General features: G+C 41.6%; 2 protein-coding genes across 13 annotated transcripts in view; both read right to left on the reverse strand.

The window, feature by feature from the left end:
• The window catches only part of msi2b (musashi RNA-binding protein 2b), a 243,771-nt gene that overhangs the window by 40,633 nt on the left and 180,698 nt on the right, over positions 1-22,440 (reverse strand). For all 12 annotated transcript variants that reach the window (XM_069700580.1, XM_069700573.1, XM_069700585.1 and 9 more), the window contains exons 8-10: positions 20,749-20,831; positions 9,647-9,761; positions 2,973-3,047 (exon numbers count right to left, since the gene is read on the reverse strand). In XM_069700580.1, the coding sequence (XP_069556681.1) occupies positions 2,973-3,047; positions 9,647-9,761; positions 20,749-20,831 (273 nt within the window). The remainder of the gene's footprint in view (positions 1-2,972; positions 3,048-9,646; positions 9,762-20,748; positions 20,832-22,440) is intronic.
• The window catches only part of LOC138622079 (oligodendrocyte-myelin glycoprotein-like), a 222,124-nt gene that overhangs the window by 5,190 nt on the left and 194,494 nt on the right, over positions 1-22,440 (reverse strand). The window lies entirely within an intron of this gene.

Consider the following 22,440-nt stretch of genomic DNA (forward strand, 5'->3'; position numbering starts at 1 on the left):
GTCATAAATATCAGCAATAAGTATTTTTAGAAACCATGTTATGACAACAGTAAAACATCTCAGTTCCGAGGGACTAGTGTTATTCTAAGTTCCATCTGGTAACCATCTCAGCAGCGGGGTTGTTCACATCCACATAGAAAACGGCAACATTACAACACTGAAATATCACAATGTCGTATTTGCATGCATACTTTACAGACTCACTACTGTCCTTTATACAACAATTTACTTAAAATGTGTGCAAATATTTGATTAATGCGCTTCTAACACTGCATCTCTGTCGTATATGTGCAACTGAAGACTGGCAGATTCTGGCAGAGTTCCTAGTTCAAAAGGGATGTAAATAATCTTTAAGGGCCTTATGTTCCTGAAATAATTACGTCATTTTCTAACCCTCAAATTGTGGATGAAACCTCGGCAGCCAACAGCTCTATCTTTACAAGCAAAAATAACTTTGTTTCCGTTCAGTGTTTCCTATCAAACTGAATAGATGCATTTCCTGCCTCGTAAAACACTTGCAAATGCCTTTTTTTTTAAGACAAGTCTGTAGTCTTTTTTTCTTTTAGTGGCACATCACTCTGCCAGCAACAGTATGATTGCTCTCTGCGGTCTGTGGATGTGTCATGTATCTATCACGCCACAATGCAAGAGCAAGTAGTAGTTTTTATAATCTCCTTTGATTTGATGAATAATATATGAATAATCGTTTTGATATTACTCAGCTACTTTACATCACAACAGGCATCTGTGCCGGAGAAACATCTGTTGACAGTGTTCAGTGTCTTTTCTATGATCCAGCAAATTCTGCTGTTTACAGCTGGTTTAAATACTGTCTTAAACAATGCGAGTTTGACATTTGGGGTGCCGATCTGATTTATGCTCGCTTGCATGGAAACATTTTGATGATGTGATTAAATACATACTGTATCAGTAAAATGCAAAACCCTGTAAGTGCATTAGGTAGAAATGACGTCTGTCCAGTTTGTAAGCACCTTCCACCTGACAGATACAGACACAAACGTGTAGCATGTGATCGATATCAAATGCACTGTGATCAATGTTGGAATTAATTGGGAGTGTCAAATTGTGTTTAGCAGCCGCTGAGCTGGTGTCTCGTTCAAGTCGAACTGGCGGTCCTGAACGCAGCCTTTAACCCATCAGGTCGAGTATATTCCAAGTCTGTTTTAGCTTCTGTTTTGTACACTTGAACTCTGCTTCAGCCGCAGAGATGTCAGCTTTGATTTCTCTTTTTCTGTGTATGTCTTATTGAGTTTTTGTACTTAATTCAGTGTTTCATCACTGATCAATGTTTTATCACTGTTTTATCTTGACAATTGAGCAATTGCCTGACCACTTTTTTCCCCCCTGCTAACAGCGGACCCCTGAGGTTTACTGGGTGTAAAAAAATAAAGAGAAATTCTTGAAATGCTGCCCACAATTTATGCCTCTTGGATCTCGCCTGCTTGGTCCCAGCTCCATTTATTTATAGGAGAGCTTTGGCGAGGCAGTGTACAGTGAGGAAAAAAGCCTTTGATCTTAAATTGAGGATGCTTTCCACATCTTAGTTGGGAAGGACACTGGTCAATATTTGGCCTGGGGTTATTTCATTTGGACAAGGAGTTTGATTCATACATTAAAATTTCCAATTACCTGTCAAGAGTTGAACGAGCCCAGAGGAGGCTGTTTTAATCATACAGCTTTATCAAGCTCTTTAAATTGAGTTTAACAGGGACTGCATCATACATTCTGCCTCGGGGAAGGTGAAATCCCTTAATTTGTCGTAAATAGTAAACATTTAAAAAAATACATGTTTAACTAGAGTTACTTATATTGAATAAATACTCTGATTCTTTACAACCCCTCCCCTCTCCTTCTGTTGATCCAATTCATTAATGTTAGGATGCTTTTACGGATTATGAAGCACTGATACATATTCTTTTGCGTCAATTATAATATGTATGCAAGATGCATGCTGCACACAAAATACATTCTTACAATCATACACATTAATTATTCATCAAATAAATACCCCTAAATTAAGTCATGTTTTATGACCGGACTGACCACATCTGTATGCGTCTCATGTTCATCCACATCGACAAGTAGCAGCTATTCCTTTGCTTCTTTCAAATGATGTTGTGGTCAAGTAAAAAAAAAAAAAAACTAGCATATGTCTAATCTTCAGGTGGTCACAGCTGGACCTCCTGTTTTACCATCCCTGAATCTATTTCACAAAGATATTACAGAGATCTGAGCTGCTGTCAGATATTTCCTATTCCGTCTTATCAGCGGAGGGAATGATGTCTGGCACGGCAAACAAAGTATGTGTAAAGTCCCTAAATAAAGCATGAAATTGACAGGATGCCTGTCTAAGTGAGGCACCAGCAGAGCTACGGGCCCTCGTACAGCAGACAGGTACAGCTGCTCACCTCCAGACTGCACGCCTCCCATTTGGAGTCCCATTAAAGCGCCTGGCTCTCTGAGTCAACACTTTTAATGCAGAAAATGACTTCATTCATTTTCCATTATAAGAACCACATTTTTAAAATCTGCCTACACAAAGAGCTGCTTATTTTTTCCGCTTCCCAACAGACGAATTTGCATACATTGGGCCACTGAAGACGAAGAACTTCCCCCATTTTAGACATTTGGTCATGGTAGTGTTCGAGTACGGGATAAAAAGGAGTAAGCAATTTACTTCCCTATATGTCAGCTTTCAAAACCTCGTTCGAAAATCCGGACACGTCGCCTATTTATAACCCCTGCAGATTATTTGGTGACGGACGTGTACATTGATGATCATTTGTGTATGTGGATGCGAGCGTGTGTGTGTGCGTGTGTGTGTGTGTGTGTGTGTGTGTGTGTGTGTGTGTGTGTGTGTTTGTGTTTGTGCGCACGCGTGTCTGATTGTGCTGTTTGAGAGTGCAAAGCAGAAATCAGCTGCAACAATTTTTAGGAAGCCGTTAACTTACCAGGGAACTGGTAACTGTAGCTGGGTGCGAATCCAGTGTATCCGCGGCCATACGTTGCCACAATATTAGGGTAACCTTTGATAGAGAGAAAAAGACAATTTAGAAAAAGGAAGATGAGAAGTAGAAATAATCAATAAATTATCCATCAATTTATTCCAAAACAAACATTGGGATATAGCTACTTATATACTCATTTAAGACAGGAAAACAAATCTTGAACGATAGCCTTCAAACTGTTGAGTGTCTCATGTTACTAAATACCCTTCAAAACTAAAAGTACAATAACCGCCACATGAAATAAGACCCTCAAATAATCAAGACTAAGTATCACATTTTGGAATAATACTTTTCATAAACAAACTTTTTTCCCTTGTTTGGAAAACTGCAATAAGCAAGAGGTGATTAACTTTTATGCTTTAGGCCTAATAAAAATGTTTATGTATTTATAGCTGATAATGTTGAAGGTAGATTGTCAACAGAAAAACATTCGCTGTGTTCGCACAGTTTGATGACAAGCACCGTCCTCAACCACAGGTCACCTGTCACAGTTATATTTGCATTTTCTAATCTTGATCGTGCTGCTCGTCCTGCAGGACTTTGTTTTCGGATCACTGCCAGATCAGTGATTAATTCAGTGAGTAAAATGTTTTTATAACCTACAAGAATAACGGCCTCAACCATAAACATGGAGCCCAGATTGTAAAATAATTTTCTTTCAAAGGCGAGGCAGGCCTGGTGATTTAAAAAGTTATGTAGCTGCTAATATCTCACAAAGTCTCTCTTTAAATTAAACATGGATCAATAGCTTGTTTCATTTGAACACATTTAAGGTACCTCAGGAGGAGCCTCAGAGCTGGTAATCGACAAGATTTTTGCAATTATTTATGTATTTTGTTTTACCTTTTTTATCCTCATTAATTTTTGTTTCAGGTCTTCATTAGGATTAAATGACACATTTGGTAAATGGTTGGAAACCAAAGCACTGATAAGCAGCTCATGGTTCTTCGGGGTCTAATTCATTTTCACTCTTCATTCAAGCATAAGTTCTCAGGCATTTTTTATAGCTTGGTGTAATAACACTTTATAGCAGGCATCTTTAAAGGACGGCGTCTGTTTATGGCCTGTGCATTTTCACCATAGCGCAAAGGTTCATGTGTTAATATGGCTGCATGTGCAGCGGTCTGTCAGAGAGCTGCCACGGGTAAGTAAGTGTGTGATGGCTGCACATTTGTGCCTCCAGCTTGGCGTTCATGTGTTGATTGTCGTGCCGGGTGAAACAAGGTTTAACCCGTAATTAAAACGGAATTAAAACTTACTCGTCATCTCCAGCGGATACCTCAGGTGTTACCAGGGTAACCAATGTCTTAGGGAGATTAGAAGCATGTGCTAGATCTGTTTATCCAATCAGATCGCTTAAATAGAAACTATCTCACCCTGTCTGACCCCTGAAACATCAAATGAGGCTTTTGAGCACTTGGTTTTTACCTTTTTACTTTCCGCTGACAGTTTGTAATAAATACTTTTAATATGTATTAACTCAACATTAATGATGAAAGTAAATTAAAACATTTACAAAATAAATGCACAATTAGCTGTGTTTTTAATTTTTGTCACATTAAATCTTTTATGTGTCAAATTTCCTGAATGAATATTTTGATGGTAGATCCCACAAACACTGCAATTATTTACATCTGCAATAAACCAGAAGCTGAAACCGAAGATGAGTTAGCTCAGGCTTGCTTTTCATACAATTAAGGCCTCCACTACTGAATTATAAAACGAACAGATGATGCCAAAAGTGACTTCAAATGTCATCTGCAAACCAAAGTCAACCTTTCGGTGAGGGCGACAGACTTGTTTAGAAGTTGCACAGTCCCTGGGCGGCCTGAGAGCTGCGATGAGGCCCAAAGAGGACCCAGTGTCATTAGAAAAATGTAAGAGCAGCAGATGTATTGTTCATCTGCTGTCATGATTCTTATTATTACCACAGACCCACCAGTTAATTAGCTGGACAGTTTTCAGACAGAAGCAGCTGTGGGCAACATATTGAGAAACGGGGTGTGAGCGAGGGAGCAAGGCAGCGAGGAAGTGGGATACAGACGAAAACGAGGAATTTGAGAAGAGCGGGAGGCTGAGTGATCCAGCCTGCGTGAGTCAGTGAGAATTTGAGCACCATCAAAGGTAATATAAACATAATTAACCCTCTAATTATGGTATATGTCGAAGTCTTTATCTGTTTTCCTCACGCTATTATCACCTTCAACCATAAGTCTGGACTAAATTACCCGGTGAGATGAAGTCCTCTCGGCTAGGAATGAATCACAGGAGCCAGCCTTGATAACTCTCTCTTCCATTGTGTGTAAAGCTACAACTCCGAAACTGACCTCCGAAACTTCTTTCAGGCTGACGTGTCCTCAGCTCTTGTTAGCTGTACGCTCGCCTTATAAAGCGGGTGAAGGCACATTACCATTTCAATGTCTAGATAATAATTTTTAGGCTGAGGCAGGTGATAAGTCATACATTTCTAAATATTAACTGTAAAAGACTGCACGTCTGAAGCAGGTATTAAACTGAGCATTTATACAGTTTGTCCAGAGATTGCACTTGCATGCATGAGTCTGCAGCACGGGGGCGTCAAACACTACTTTGCATCCGTGTGCATTCTTGTGTGTGTGTGTGTGTGTGTGTGTGTGTGTGTGTGTGTGTGTGTGTGTGTGTGTGTGTGTGTGTGTGTGTGTGTGTGTGTGTGTGTGTGTGTATGTATGTATGTGTGTGTGTGTGTGTGAGTATGTAGGATATGTGAGCGTGTGCGTGTGTGTGTGTGTGTGTGTGTGTGAGTATGTGTGTGGATGCTCTGTTCTGTATGCCTCAGAGCCTGTGCCAGCTGGAATCAGAAAGGTTGACCTTGGTCATAAATATCTAATCAGTGTTTGCTGTCCATGAAAAAGTTCAATTTATTCCTGACCCAATGGGAAAATGCCTCTCGCAGACCCTCTCCCCTCTCTCGCAGACAAAAAAGAATTGCAAACTGTGCGAGGCGGTGAGGGGAACCTTAACCTGGTATGGATGAAGTAGGACACAGCGGAAAAAAAACAAAAAAACAATCCTCATCAGCTGCTGATGAGAAGTCATCACCAGGAAGCTACAGATGGATAGCCTTCGCAAAACCCCCTCATTGTTTGTTATGTCTGAAAAGGAGTGTGATATGGTACAATGAAAAGCTATCACAGACAGCAAAAGATTGGATATTATGTGTTTGATACAGTCTTACACTCAAACAGAATAAATGCCAAACTGAAATTGTCGGCTCAGACACAACAACTCCTCCTTACTTCCGTATTTCTACACTTTCTGAAATGGCAAAAGCATTTTTCTTGTCTGATGTGCTGCATTATAACTGGTTTCACATCACTAAATGAAGACTTTGCAGCCAGATGTGTGTGAGCGTCGAAGGAGAAAGCAACAAGACATACTGCTGTGTTAATCTACTCTCTCATGAAATTCTTAGTATGTGCAAACCGGCAAAATATTTTTGCATCAAGACAGTGGGAGGAGGGAAGAAAAGAAAAGAGAAAGTAGGCGATAATTCACAAGCATTTCACTAAATGAAGCCTGCCATTGTGTCTGGTCTGGTGGCGGCCTCTTAGTGCTCTTGTTTGCCTTATTAATATGCATGCTAATGTACCTATTTTATGGCTCAACAGTTCTGATTCACTTTAAAATCAATTATCCATCTGGTACACCCATACCTCACCCGGGCTCAAATGTGTATTAATTTCAGCAAACATACATCGGCACAACACAATAAAGATAAATGCCTCGATTAGAGGCAGTAAACAAAGGAGCTAGGGATGGCTTTAATGAGATTTGGCACAAAAGGAGCTTACACTTTCTTAAATAATGAGCCTAGGGTCCCTTTTTCCAAATGCAAATTATATAAAGGAATGTTTCGCTGTCCTTGTTCCAATTTCATTTAGATAAGAGTGTCTCCAAACAAGTTGGCTGTTAATATTCTCACATGAGCACATCACTGCCTTTCTGCCTGCCGTCTCCCAATGGAGGGGAAGAGTGCTCTCCTCTTCGCAGACACATTAGTCTGTAATAAGTTCTGAAAAGTTCACTGTGCTTGTTAAATACTTCTAACAGATGAGATGGAGCCGGGAACGACTTAGATAGAGTTGACAGAAGCGCTCGGCCCCCCGACTTATGAACACTTTTACCACAAACAACTGTATAATCACCCTCATGGAAAGGTCAAGCCTGCAATAACCCTGGCGCTTCAAGCAACTGTATAGAGAGGGTTATACTGCCTGACAGACACACAGAGTGATATATAGTGTAGATAATTAGTTTACTGCCCCTTAATTTCCCTTGTCAAAAATGGTTCCACAGCTCCGTAGTTGGTTAATTTCTAAGAAAATGCAAAACAAGCGGCAGCTAAATGTGACTTTCAAAACCACTTTAAACACGAGATTACTTGGTGGAGATAAAAAATGCACGACTGTGGCTCTGCTTGCACCTGCTACAAGAGAGAGTGGGAGGGGCTACTCGCGGGGGCCAAAACGACTCGGTTACAATCAGCAACGTGTCTCTTTTGCTTTTGACGGAAAAAATAAATCTTTTATGAGATGGCAAATCCATTTGGTTTTGCCGCACAATCAAATTATATGCAAATGAGATGTGAACCGCTGACAAACGGCTGGACGGACAGACCGTCAGACACATAGACCCGCAGATAAATGGATAGAAGGTGAGCGGGGAGGCAGAGAGTGCAATAGTGTTAAATAAAAAGGGCCACAGGCACGGGCTGGATGGTAATGAAGAGGGGTGGGCCAGCAGCTGAGGTCCCTGTAGATGAGATCTCTCCCTGACATGTGTGTCCCCTTCATTACGCATTAAGGGGGGGCACAGTGATGAATCCTTAATATGACATTACACCAATTTTCCTCTTCATTTAGCCTGCTAATGTGCTGGTCTGCTCCTATATGCCCAGGGGCTGCCTGTACCAGACTCAACCAGAAATAGATCGCAGTGGCCACTGGTGGCACACCTTGAAGCAGCCTAATTAGGGGCAGCGCCCACCTAATGGGGCTATCTAGACAGGAGTGTGCATGAGTGGATTTTTTTAGCAGGTAGAAATTGGTGACTGAATGGGTGTGCATGTCTGACACTCTTTGATTTGCAACCTGGTAAAAAAAAAAAGAAAAAAAGAAAGAAAAAGATTGTCATTTTAAAAAATAAATTGTATGTGCTAGCTGATACTTGATGGTTGAACATGTATATAGAGGCTCCAAACCTTTGTTTTTCTTTGAGTGCCCCTCCACTTGTATTCAAGAAAAGCTGCCCTCCCCCACCCACCCACACACAAAAGAATAAAGCTATTCAGTAATGTAACTCTCGAGGTATAGCCTTATTTTCTTTTTCGCTACAGATGAGTCATCAGCACTTTTAAGTTTCTCTGCCATGTTGTTTTCATACAATAGTGATGCTCTGACAGCAGAAATAACGATGAGATGCCAGGATGAGCTAGTCATTTAGCTGCTAGCTGACCTGACAATACTGACGGAGTCTTAGATCACAGAGGTTGAGAAGTCACAGAAGTGTAGCTTACTATTTATGATTGAGGGCCAATTTTTTTAAAAAGCTTTTTAAAAAGCTTTACACACTGACTTTTCTTTATCCGGCAATTTAATATTTTGTTTAACATGTGCAAATCTTATTTTGACAGCCTGAACAACCTCAGAGCAGACAAAACCTCATGCACCGCCTGTGATCTTTCCAGGTTGGGAATAAAGGATCTAAATACAAGGAGCAATCAAAACGTTCAGAGACCACTCGTGTTGCGTGCAAATGGAGTGCAGCACTGTGACGTGCACAGAGCATGTGAAAAGGTGATTCAAGCTACGTTGCTTGATTTACATCAACACGCGTTTGTGTGAACAGGGATTAGAGCATAACTGTGACTTTCACCATGGACATGACCAGAGAGTGCACATGAAATTTGGTGTCAAACTCAGGAAATCTGCAGAAGAGACCTTGGAAATGTTTCATAAAGCCTACGGCAATGAAGCAATGAGCCGGGTGAATTGTTTTGAGTGGCATTTGCGTTTCAACATCACTGTCCAAGCCTGAAAAAAAAGTGCATCAGGTCAGGAGGACAAGCAGGTGTTTTTTTTTTTTTTTTTTTACATTCGCAGGGTTGTGAACTGTGAATTCATCCTGCAGGGTCAGACTGTCACCACCGAGTTCTTCTGTGATGTTCGGAGGCTGAACCCTGAACAACACAATCGTCGCTCCCCACCGCACCATTTTCTGTCCAAAATGTGATGTGCACGCTCTGCTCAAATTACAGCTCTATGCTGAAATTGCAGATGCACCCTGCTCACAAAAATGTGTGAAACTTAGTTGATTACGTTGATCAAGCGACCAAACTTGGGAGTACTAATCCTAAAGGTGTTAGCTTCCCTCGGCTTCATGACACATCACGGTGCTGCGCAGCGTTCGCGTGCATCAGGAGCAGTCTCTGAACTTTTTCAATTCCCCCCTTGAATGACTTGTTTGGGTATTTGCAAGTGTGTGTGTGTGTGTGTGTGTGTGTGTGTGTGTGTGTGTGTGTGTGTGTGTGTGTGTGTGTGTGTGAGAGAGAGAGAGTGTGGAGGTGCGTTTGAACTCACTCAGCATGCCCATCCCCAGCATGAAGGCATCCATGGTGTAGGGCAGACCCCTGGCTCGCCCTCGTGTACCTGGTGGGAACATCACCTCCTTGGGCTGGGCCTTCTTACATTCTACCTATGTAGACAGACAAACACGGACACACACGTATATGCACGCACACACACACACACACACACACACACACACACACACACACACACACACACACACACACACACACACACACACACACACACACACACACACACACACACACACACACACACACACACACACACACAGACAAACCATTAGACTGTGTAGGTACACAACCAGACAGATCTGACAGCGCTTGTCTCGGCTCTTTAAGGTGGTTTTCTATTTGACTTGCACAGCGCAAGACGATTTCCATAGAGGAAAAAACAAGACTGAGTCAATCTGAGCACCTCACATTTTAGAGGGAAGTCTCGGAGGAAAACTTACAATCATGCTTCTCCTGCATTAAAGCAAAGGTTATTGCTCCAGTGAGCATGTGCCCAAAGCCTCAGGGAAATACAAGCTAAATACTTTCCAAGAGTTTCTGAGACATCAAGGCAGGAGAAGCTCTGTTCTCCAGTGCCATTGTCAGAGTCCCACGGTGTGTCCGGTCTCTTTGTGAAAGGCTTTTTGTCTTCGTATCTAAACTCTGAGTTCATCTGTCAGCAGCCATCGTTTCACATCATTTAAACAATCTCTCTTCATTCACAATTTATTTTACTGAAGTTTTTCTAAGATGCTTTAAAATCCAAAGCAAATAAAAAAAAAAAAGTAAAACTGAATGGGGCTCTGCTTTTTTGTGAATTGTGTGTTTGTGTATTGTTGCTGGGCTGAAGTCCCCAGGGTCCCACAGTCCAATTCCACCTGCAGCACTCATCTCTTTCCTGCATTTATTTCCCTCACTCCAGTTCTCACATACAGGTTTGTTCATTTCCCATCTTGCAAGACTGACATCTCCTCCTCCTACATAACACATATCAAATGAGGGATGTGACAGGGGCAGATGAGGGGAAGGGGGGAGATGAGAGTGCTATTTACCACGTATCTATCCTATCTCTATGAATTATAGAGAAGCACGAGCGGTTGACAAGGGTGGCACGGTCTTGAGTCTGTTGGTTGTTTCTTTGGTAGGCTGAGTCCGTTCACCATGCTGCACAATCTATTTGCTCCACTGCCTGCTTGGCATCAGCCTGTCCATCTGTTTGTCTGTTTGCCTCCTGGCTCTTGCCTGCTTCTCCCTACTGCCTCCACTTAAACAGGGCTTTCTCGGCTGCTGCGATTCACATGTCATCCTGGCCTGCTGCACAAGACAGGCTCCTGCGCCAGTGCTGTGTACACCTCAACCAAGGTATAGCCTGGCATCCATACAAAACAGGGTTGCAACTCTTTGACAGGCCGCTGGTGCACATTACCACTCGCATTGATACATGCATAGTGGTAGACACAACATGATGTTGCAAGTTGCCAAACTGAAGAAAAACTTCATGTCTTCAAGACATTTCTGTGCAGACCGAATAGTGTAACAAGTTCTGTTCACTTTATCCAGCAGAGAGCAAGACGTGTAAAAAGGGAACACTAATGAAAAAGGTTTCTATCACAGAGGGAAAGTTGCTGCGTTGCAGAGCTGTGATTTGTTGCTGTTAGCAGCCCTTTTATTTGAAGCAGACCAACTAAAGTACACAGTTCCCTCAGCCACTTTGTAGCTGTCACAGCTACTCTGCCTTCCTTGCTCGCCTGCTATGGTTGGACATTGTGCTGAAGAGAGCACAGGCACTCTTATCGTCAGAGAATGACCCCCCGGCATGGAAGTAGGAACCGGGAGGGACAAATCGGTGTGTTAGAAATCTCAGCACACTGCTGGGATTTTCATGTGTTCACATGGCTGGGTGACAAATACAGTCGAGTTCTGCCTACACTGCAGACAGGGTAGTGTCTGATCAGCATCCTCTGGTAACCCCTGCCACATCCAGCGGGATGGCCGCTCAGGTACTGAGCTGGGACTAAGACAGAGCCGGGTGTGAGTCATGCCTACATGCTCTCAGATGCGGGTCTTTTGATATTCAGAGCGAGGGCTCCTTGTCATGGATTTAAAACCAGTTAGGAGCCAGGATCTGTGCTGGTGGTGTGAATGTGTGGGTCTTCACCTGCTTCAGACACACACAGGAGTGTGTGATGGAGGGAGGCCGGAGCTTTCAAGAGTGAACCCAAGTCGAAGAATGAGAAAAATAAAGGGCAGAGAGAAAATCTGAGCCGGACAATGAAGAACTGCAAAGATTCTACAAGATCCACAATTTAAAGTTGAAGGTTTTACAGACCGAACCTTTAGTCACATAAACAGTATTTAACTGGAGGTATTTTCCAGAAGCAGTCAGACGAGGTGTCGGTGCTTCCTGAAAAGCTCTTTATTTTGTTTGTGTCACTTTTAGACTGATACTGGTGCTTGCATCTTGTGTTGCTGCCAATTTTGTACTGTTGTATAGACATATCACTCCTCCCACTGACTTAGCTCTGTGCAATATGTCCATATGGCAGAGTTGTTTATACTCTATTTGTGTTGCTGCTAGATCGTATGCTGCTACTTCTTTATCGTTTATTTACTTATTTATTCTGTTTATGTATTTGGACTTTCTTTTACACTGTTTTTTATTTTGTTGTGTTGCAGCAGGATTCGTGACATCACGAAATCATGCAATCACGCGAGAACTCCTCTTTTCAGGCTTCAAGCTTGAAGTGTTTGTGTCTGACCAATCAGCGTCCTGCGAGCATCTACTGGCAGCTACAGGTGTGGTTTAGGTGTGATGACACGTGAGAAGCAACTATTTGTTTGAAAAACAACTTTGATCTGATTGGTTGAAGTTAACTTGTAATAAACAGGTGGTTTGTCCGATCAGAATCACATTTTTTTTTTGTTGTTGTTGAGAAAAAAGCCATGGTCTACAATTTTAATATCATAAATGGAGCACCAATGTTTCCCGTTGTGAAAAGGTAAAGATCTATTGGTTTGTGCAGAAAAAGCACCCAGGGGATTCGAGAGCCTCAAACACTCACGTGTACGCTGTGAAAGCAGGTGACTGGTGGAGTGGATTGCTGCCACACAGTGTTGACAAGGTTTGGTTACCTCGACCTTTCGGCATGTATCGGGATGTTTCCTTCTCTGCTGCACCGATATGCTACCGTTGATAGCTTATCTCTGAGTTTTGTGTCACTCTGTGACCCAAGATAAAGTCAGAGCAAGGAATACCTAAAGCCAAACAGTAGAGCTACTACACTGTTCCAAACTTAAATCAATCTTTCTATTAAGTTATATGAAACACAGAAATTACTTGGACACACAAAATGTCCACCAAGCAAGAGGTTTATTATAATAACTGTCAGTTTGACTCCAGTGTGCAACATACTACTGTTTAAAAAAGTACACCTTGGAGCAACGTGAGGCCTAATTTGTCAGGAGTATTAAATAGTCCAAACCAGCATCAGGCAGTGACCCCAAAACACTGCGAGCTTTAAGGACACAGATGTTGACATTGTAACCAGCAGAAATGCTGCGTACATCTATAAAGTTATGATTGATACTCATATTAACCAAAATATATTTCTTCTTTGAGTCGTCGCACCAGGAAAAATGCTTATTGTTGAATTCATTTTCTAAATTAGTATATTTCCTAGGGAAACTGCAGGTTAACAATGTTATACATGATAAAAAATATATATATATATATATATTTTTAAAGATACCAATTAAACCGGACTATATCTAACCCTGTCCCTGCCTATTCTTTTGAATATGGGGTAAAACAAATAAACAAATAAAGGGGTGATAAGATCACATCTATTTATTTTGTTCTGTTCTTGTCTTTTCATTAAAAAAAAAAATCTATTTCTTTGTCTTTTTGGAGCAGGTTATCATTCTCTATCTACAATAAGATATTATATATCTTGATATATAAAATTATGAGGCCCACACATGTACACACCAACATGGACTTGCAGGACCTCACGAGCACTGCTTGATTAGTAGTACTGCAGCCTACAGATGCAGAATAAACAAACAATGTCTTTATGTCTTTCTTTATGTACAAACGCTGTGATACAGAGTGGAGCAGCACTCAAGTTATGACCTTTCCAATACATCTCCCATACATATTAACCTTGCAGGTATAACAGGGAAGGTGTGGGCGGGGTGGACCGACAATGACTGTCCTTCAGGGACGAGTGTGTGTGTGTGTGTGTGTGTGTGTGTGTGTGTGTGTGTGTGTGTGTGTGTGTGTGTGTGTGTGTGTGTGTGTGTGTGTGTGTGTGTGTGTTTGTGTGTGGAGGGGGAGGTGTGCGGCTGCTATTAGCTTCACCAGTGAATGGATTCCATCAGTAGACTAGCAGACTGAAAAAAGGAAAGTAGTGTGATTCATTTACTCTAGCTCCCACTCCCGGCTGAACAGCCAAAACACATAGACTGAATAGTTAGGAAATGTCACGGCTCTGACTGCCCAACGTCAGCTGTACTGGTGGGAGATTACTCGCTTAAGAGGAGGGTTACTCAAAACCATTTAACAAGTTGGTTATTTAAAGAAAAAAGAATACAGAAAACACAGTTGCATCCAGAGAAAGTAGTATGGACTAAATATCATATCTCGTATTTTTAGGTTGAACAGTGATGCACGGTTTTCTACGAAGAACGCTAAATGTTCCTTTGTACGTCAATATCAGTGTGTGATCGACATATGATGCAAAAACAAGCTTGTGTTTACTTTTTCAAAGTGTAGAGCTGTTAAACGTAAATTAAAACCGATACAAAATAAATAGCCAATGTTAAAAAAAAAACAAAAAAAACAAAAAACCTCTGGGAATTCTCCTTCAGTTGTTTTCAACATCTACAACAAATTGACGTGCTGCAATAATGACATCGTCTCACTCATGTTGCCGGTGTTTCTGTGTTACTGGTAGCTGTTTTGCTGTTCAGTCTCAACCCCGATAATTTAGCTATATTCTTTATTACAGCAGCTCATGACCCGCGGTACATTTAAACTTACACTAGTTCTGTTCAGGCACCTATAGCTCTCCTTCTTGAAACAACTTTCTCGGTAATCCCAAAGTTGTTTAGAAGCTCCTCAGATCTGCTAGCTACTTTAGTTTAGCGCTTACTTCTCTATTTAGTTATTCCTCTGCATCCTTTTTTGATAATGGTACATGTAGTAAAAATACATTATTTGCCACAGTGGAGGTGAATTGGAAGCGCAGCTTTGCACCCCAGTGTGAGCTGAGCCACTGTAGATTCCTACAAAAATCCCAGAAAGTAAGTATGGTTGGGTGATTGTCCGAAGGGAGCACACACCCGAGCTAAAGCCGACAATTTATCACCAACCAGCTCCTCAGAGCTGCACGGATAGTGCGTGTGAGTGGAGAGATGCGAACACTAGCATGGCTTTACAGAAGAAACGAGTTACATAACGCAACGTCCACAAAGTACATCGCTATTAACGGGGTTCTCTCATCTTATATCTCCTATAAAAATATACTGATAGACCTGAAAAAGCCAATATACCGCCCGGCCCGATTACAGATCTATTCAGAGAGAATCTAGCGGACAGAGACGTGCTAAATGTGAAACTATGATAGTTTATACTTTTATTAATCTATTAATGAGCAGTAGAAAATAGTATATTTATTAGTGAATATTTCTGTATTTAAATCCCTTGGAAATCCTCTGAATCCAACGATAGTTCAAAAAGACAGTAAAAGATTTGTGTTCCTTTAAGACCTCTTGTTAAGTCCAATTAAAAAAATGTATGTCATGTTTTATCTAAAGTGGGTATTTACAAGAGACTCTCCATTCTGAGCCGCTTGTATCCTCGGTCAATAAGAAAATCAGGACAAGCGTGTAATGGTAGATGTATGATAATGGTAAGAAGTTTCGGAAAAAGCAAAACGATGTCTTCAATGGGCAGCAATCTCACATGCATCATTATGTCGGATGATATCTCTGCGTGGTTATATAAACGCAAAAGGATATGAGGTCATTCTGAGGACAGGTGCACCCTGTGGTGCCTACGCTGTTCTCTCGTCATGCTTCTATATTACTGGATGATATCGTCTCCAAACACACCGAGAGACATGTTCCTAAGTGAGACCACGGTCATCAGGTTGACGTCAAATGGCCTCCATCCCCTTCTCAATCAGCGGATCTCAAAATCATCGAGCTTTTATGGGACATCCTGGAGAGCAGAGTGCAGAGTGGATTTCCACCTCCTTCATCCCGCAAAGCTTTTTCTTCTTCAATGAAGGGTAAACATCCAATTACTTACAGTCCAGCGCTCCACGAGGGACTGAAACTACTCTGAAGGGTGGTCCTACTCCCTTATTAGGCACTTGATGTTCAAAGACTGTTAAAGATTTCCACTCTTTAAAAAAATAAAATTTTCCAAGACATTTTTAACAACCCAGAGACTTCAGGTTTTCTTTGTAGAAACCGCCTTAAAAACAGCGATAACAAGTTGAACCAAGTGTGTGCAGGGCTGATTTACACAATGTTAGACCCCACACAGTCTTGACTTCTAATTCGAAGCCATGACGTCTAATGTCTGGAGATTGATAAAGTTATGTTCAAGTAAGGCCACTACTTGTGGAAAATTAAAATCTTATGAAGTGTCCTGCTTCATCTGAAACATACTGCAAGTAAATAAAGTCTCAAATCATCTCTTTTACAACACTATGTTTGAACTACACAACGGATTTGATTTCCTTGCACATTACCGGGTAACTTCTCCCAGTTTAATCTGGCTTGTCCTGCTAACTAGAAGTTACGCTATACTTTTTGTTTTAAATGGTATTTGGCAGGCGGGTTGTTCCAACTTGCCATACTTCAACTGTGGCATTAAGGAAGTCTCAGCTGCTTCTCCCTGTAATCCCTGACTATTGAGATCTGGACTCTGTGGGGGCTACACCATCTGGTGCAGCACTCCTTGTTCTTCTTGAAGATACAGTAGCTGTTTCTGATCCTTGGCTGTATGGATGGAGTCGACTGAACTGAGTGACGTATAAAAAACAAAGCGTCCACAGTAGCCCGCTTTATCCTGCTGGTTTCGTCCTGCATTTTACTTCACTGTTACTACACTGCTCTTTAAAACTGGTACAGAAACCTATAAATGAGTTGAATCCTAACAGCTTTCGAAACTTACGTTATAAATTTTTTTAATTTATTTAATGGCTAATCTTATCGCAGCAAAAAAAAATACTTAATTATCGTTATGATTAATTATGACAATCTTGAGGAAAACAATTCATTCACCTGCCCTCTTAATGAAAACAATGTACTATAATGTATGTGGATTATATTCTGCCGTTTTCTTTCCAAATTCTGCATGAATCAGTACGACGTGCAGAGTCCATCTGTATCTATATATTAAAGGTGACCGTGTGAACGGCCACCTATATTAGGCTTTTCCTCAGCGCCTCGGAGACTCAGAGCTTATTCCCCTCCTCAGTGCAGTAATTGGTTGGTCATGTCATGAAGACACAGTGAGAGATTGACCACTAACAGAAAATTCCTCCCTCCTGTTGTGATCCTTCGCTACTGTTGAATATTAAAAATAAAACATTAAAGAACATTACCTCGAAGCACTCGACTAAAACCAATGTGAGTCCATTTTAATAGCACACTGCTCGCTCATCACGGCCAATACTTGATATTTATTATTATGAATTAGCTGCGCATGCATCACAGCAGGGTGGGGAGTGAAGGAGGGACTCCAGTCTCAGAAAATGGGATTCACACCCTCTCCTTAGCTGTCACACCGTGCTGCCGTACTACAGTGATTCAGACATTCATATATGTGGAGGAGGGTGTGAGAAGGTGGTTAAAAATATTATTTGAAAACTGTCAAGCCGTCTTCTGCGTATTGATCTTTACTCCAAAATATTTACTGGTTTTAATACAAGGGAAGGCACAGCTGTAGCTAACGGATGTTGCAACAATGACGTGGAGCCCCGGAGGGGAGAATCAATACTTTTATCGCATCCTACATTTGCTAAAGCAGGGCAGTGAGGACGTCAGTGCAGGTGTTGGGGCAGGTTATGAGACTTGCTAAGCAGCGCACTATTTTTAATTATATATGAGGCATAATTCACAGTGACAGAGAGGAAGTGCTCCTGAGAGTGAGGCCTCGGCGGCAGCTGAACACGGGGTGATTGACCAAGTCACTTAGAGGTCCAGTCACTCACATGCGAGTGGGCGATGACCCAGGTACGCCACCAGAGCTCTGGAGAGGACGGGCAAGGAGAAGGTGGGGTGCCCTGTACATCCACAGCCCTCCCAAGTGGGGTGGAATTTCGGTCCGCATCAATTATTCAAGAACCATCTTAGATAACACTCATGGGGAGGATGGATGAGGTCTATTTCTGTATGGTACTTCATAAGGATGAAGACAGGAGGCATTTTTTATTTGGTGTGCTGGTGCTTCAGACACTGGATAACTAGTGCTCTCCTATGTGCAACTAAGGTAAAAACCCTCTTGTGTCTTTGAAAAATGCTCTCAACCCGCTCCGAATTCTTTTATCTTTGCTGATGCTCCCACGTCAGCACTTTGTAGAAGATCTGAGGGTCACATTTATTTCCTCTATCCAAAGAAATGTAATGTACAGTAGGTGTTGCCAGCAGGGACCCACACAAAGGTGACAAAAGCCTCAGAAAACAGGCCCTCGTGCTTTCCTTTCACACCGCACCCCCCCAATAACTCTCATCTTTTCTGTTAAGGTTTATGGGACTCCCAGATGGGTCACATGGTTTCCCTCTGTGTCACCGTTCTCAAAAGAGTAACCAGACGCAGGCTAGGAGTTCAGCTTTTGCAGTCATGTGATGGATTTTCTGGCCACACCCTGTGAGGTGCAACTTGTCACACTGCACAACAGTGTATCACATCACAGCTGCATGTGGTCAAAAGTGCACAAGACTCGAACTCACCGGTCCTCACGTCTCATTTTACACTTTACACAGCCCTTCAGTAGCAAAGGATGACGGAATATCGATAACAATATTAGTATTAAATGACTGTGTACACACCTCACTGCTAACCGCGTATCAATCATGTGCACATTTTCTCACATAAAACCTGTGAGACGGAGGTGTATAACAAGGATTTATGTTTCTAATATTTGATAACAGGAATTAGCTTTTGGCTACATTGCACAGCAAGTCTCGTCAATACAACAACAATGTTTTTTGTTTTAAGACCTGTCCAGCAGTTAGTCTCATTATGTTCTCAATGAGGCCTGCATGTTGTGTCAAATCATGAGCAAGGTTTTATGATTTGAGTTTTGTTTGTTGAATACTGACAGCAGTTTTGAGAGACTGCATTATTCTGTGTTTATTTATCATTTCAATAATTCACTTCTGTTTTTTAAATTTTTGATTCAAACACCTTAATATATGTTGTGCTTCAAATTTAGTACACTGTACATAATCATGTATTTCATTCATTAATAAGGACTGAAATTTTACTTGGCAAACTCAGACTCGTTTATGATCCAATTAATATAAAGTTTTCTTTTTTCTTTTTACATTTATTCAACTTATGAGCTTCTTAGAAATAGCTGATGAGTTAGACTTTAATGAGACTTTCTAGATTGTAAAATTATGTCGAATTGTTCTGCAGAGATTTTAGTGGTAATCAAAAGTTGTGATAACTATTTTTCTAACTTAAATTGTCTGTAAATAATTGTTTTTAATTAGGAATTGACAGTTAATTCACCTTATTCTGACGTGTGATATTCGCATAGTCCTCTTAACTTACGAGGCAGCTCTACTTGGGAGATAATAAATTCATTTGGTCAGACATCATGTTTGGCGGTTTGGACCAATCAGCATTCTCTGAGGTTCCTCTAGCACTTACAGGCGGGGTTAGGTTTAATGTCAGCGAAAAACAACAGTGATCTGATTGGTCGAAGTTAGCCTGTGTTAGACGGTGACAGGCAGATGGTTCCTCCAATCACCCGCCAAATATTTTTTTTGAAAGTGGCTGCCCTTTTCCAAACAGTCCCAGGGTCGAGTTCTCAGATGCTTCTGTGCAACAAACCATCTGGCGCGTCCTGTTAACAGTGCCATGCCTACATGTCAAAGGATCTGCAACATTTGATTGTGACAGAATATCTGCCATACGCATCCAGTACAGTTCTGTGACACTGTTTTTTTTTTTTTTTTTGTGTGTTTCAGTCTTGAGCATTGACTGTGAAGCAGCGCCGAGACACGTAGAGATGTATACTGGGGTCATATGTGACCTGGGCTGATCCCTGGTGAACATGGTTCTACTACACTGATCCTGTCAGTCAGATAGCCAGTCAGTCAGTCGCTCTCAGGGAAGAGAGAGCGAGCACACACGCGTACGCGCACGCACACACACACACACACACACAAAGAGAGAAGGAGCCCCACTGAATGGCAGTGAGACAAGTATTCCCTCCAGTCAATCACAATCCACAAAACCGCTCAAATGATGCAAGATTTCTCAAGAGGCCTGCAGGGTGGAACTGGGTGAAGGAGGACCTAATGTCACACTCGCTACACTGAGGACGGTTCCTGTCAATTATCATACGTCACATGATGACTGAGAAAACTGCGTGTGAACTCTGTAGAGCTGTGAGATGACCATATTTACCGGTGTAAATAAAACAAGCATCAGTGGCACTCTGTGGAAGGTGTTAATCCCTGACTAATGAACTCTGCCTCTGCCAGTTGCTTCCCTGTTACATCCCTGGACATCTCCACCTGTGTCTGTGTGTGTGTGTGTGTGTGGGGTAGGGGATTCAGAAAGAGAGGGACAGGCTCCACTCTCCCGTCCCTCAGCCTGACAGGCAGAACTCAGCCACACAATTTCACGGTTTGTGGGCAGTACACACCACTGCTTTCCCATCCCTGAAACCCAGAGACCCACAGAGTGTGTGTGTGTGTATGTGTGTGTTAGCCTGTGCATATGGACACATGAACACACACACACACATATACACCAGCTCTGCTATTAATACTAGTGGAAAGAAGAAATCAAATATTAATCCTTCAACGTCCACCTGGAATTGAAAAAAAAAAACTGTGTGGACTTACCATTTTGTTATTGATTTCATGAAAATGAATTTCACAGACTTTCTCTACGATGTCTTCACTTTCAAAAGTTATGAAACCAAATCCTATGCAGAGAGAAACAGAGGGGGTGGGGGAGGGGAGGGAGGGAAGAGGAAGAGAATGAGTTAGTGGAGAGCCTTAACAAAACTTCAGTAACCAAAAGAAAAATAGAATATTATCACGAGGCAGATCCAGAAAACGTGTGTGAGGACATCTGTGGAGATTGGTTCAGCCATGGAAAAGAACAAGTGAACACGACAGACATTGTCCTCTTTAAATCAGGAATATGATGAAATCTGCCACATTATTAAGGGCACTCAAGGACCTCTTCTACAAAGAGAAGATAGAAAAACAGCACAAAGCTCATTTAATGAGATTCAGGGAGCTATGGGCCCAGCATCTGAATTTCATTAAATGCATTTTGTGTTCTTTTTATTGAAATCTCACTGTATAACAAGCCCTCATTTTTATGTTAATACAGGCCTTAGAATGAATGTGTCGTTGACAGTGGGATTTTCATGCCATATTTATAGGATAAAAGCTTAACCCCTCTTTCAACACAAAGACAGAGAGACGAGATGGTTGTAGACTTTTGAACACAAGTGGATTGCAATGCTCTCCTCTGTGTTTTGATGGTGTTGCACAAAGCAATCTAGCATCTTCTGTACGAGCTGCGGCTTGAAAGGAAAGCAGATATTCTATTACTTTCGCAAAAGAGAAACGGTTAGTGAATAAAGAGGCAAGTGCGACTGAAAAAGGGACAGGAGTTTCTTTTGAAAAGCACCCGACAAAATAAAAAATAAAAAATCGCCTCGGTCTGAGCTTAAACAGGCACCAGTGTAAACATCACGCCATCTGACTGGCACACACTCCACAGACAGCGGGCTGCTATCACGGATGATACAGTAAGAACAGTCGGTGCTAATACACCGATGGGAAACAGAAGTTGTTACTTGAACGAGCTGGATAAAGGTGGAGACAAATCCGTTTCTGCAAGCATCAGGTCGCAGCCATCAACCACTTCACAGCACAAATCTCAAGGTCACACACTTCAAGGGGGAAGCGTTTTAGAGCCCGGCTTTCTGCACATGTGCACATATACACTTACAAACGCATGCACACGGTAGACAAACAAAAGACATCAGACATTTTGTTCTATTTACGATGCTGAGGTAGTTTATCTCTTTAATATCTCTGTATTAGGTCATGTGCTGCAAATCAATGAGCACGACTGCTTTATGGCAGCGTTGGATTTACAGGATTTTCTGAATCAATGTGATTAAACACCGCACTTTGTCAGGTACTTCATACGACCAATTCCCCTTCAGTTTATATATCAACAGTGTGCCATACTGATCATATAATAGGGATCTCATAATATGAAGTCGCACATGTCAAATATATTGTATCCAGGGTTCCCACTCCAAGTCAAATTTCCGGACTTTTCCCTGACTTACTAAAAAGCTGAAATTCCACAACCTATAATGAACAGAAAAACATGCTGTCGTTCTGCTGAGCGGCCAAGAAACAGCAATATTTCTGTTAAAAACGGGGTGACATATGCCCCTCCGTTTCTGCCGATATTGAAAGAAATGAAATACATGTCTAAATACTGGTCACAGAGGCAAAAAAATATATCTAACAATAACGGTAATCAGCTCGCAAACATTTTCA

Source organism: Brachyistius frenatus, unplaced genomic scaffold, assembly GCF_029030835.1.
Source record: "Brachyistius frenatus isolate BFR_SWC_R1_liver_20210118 unplaced genomic scaffold, ASM2903083v1 Contig_34, whole genome shotgun sequence".
Lineage (NCBI taxonomy): Eukaryota > Metazoa > Chordata > Actinopteri > Embiotocidae > Brachyistius > Brachyistius frenatus.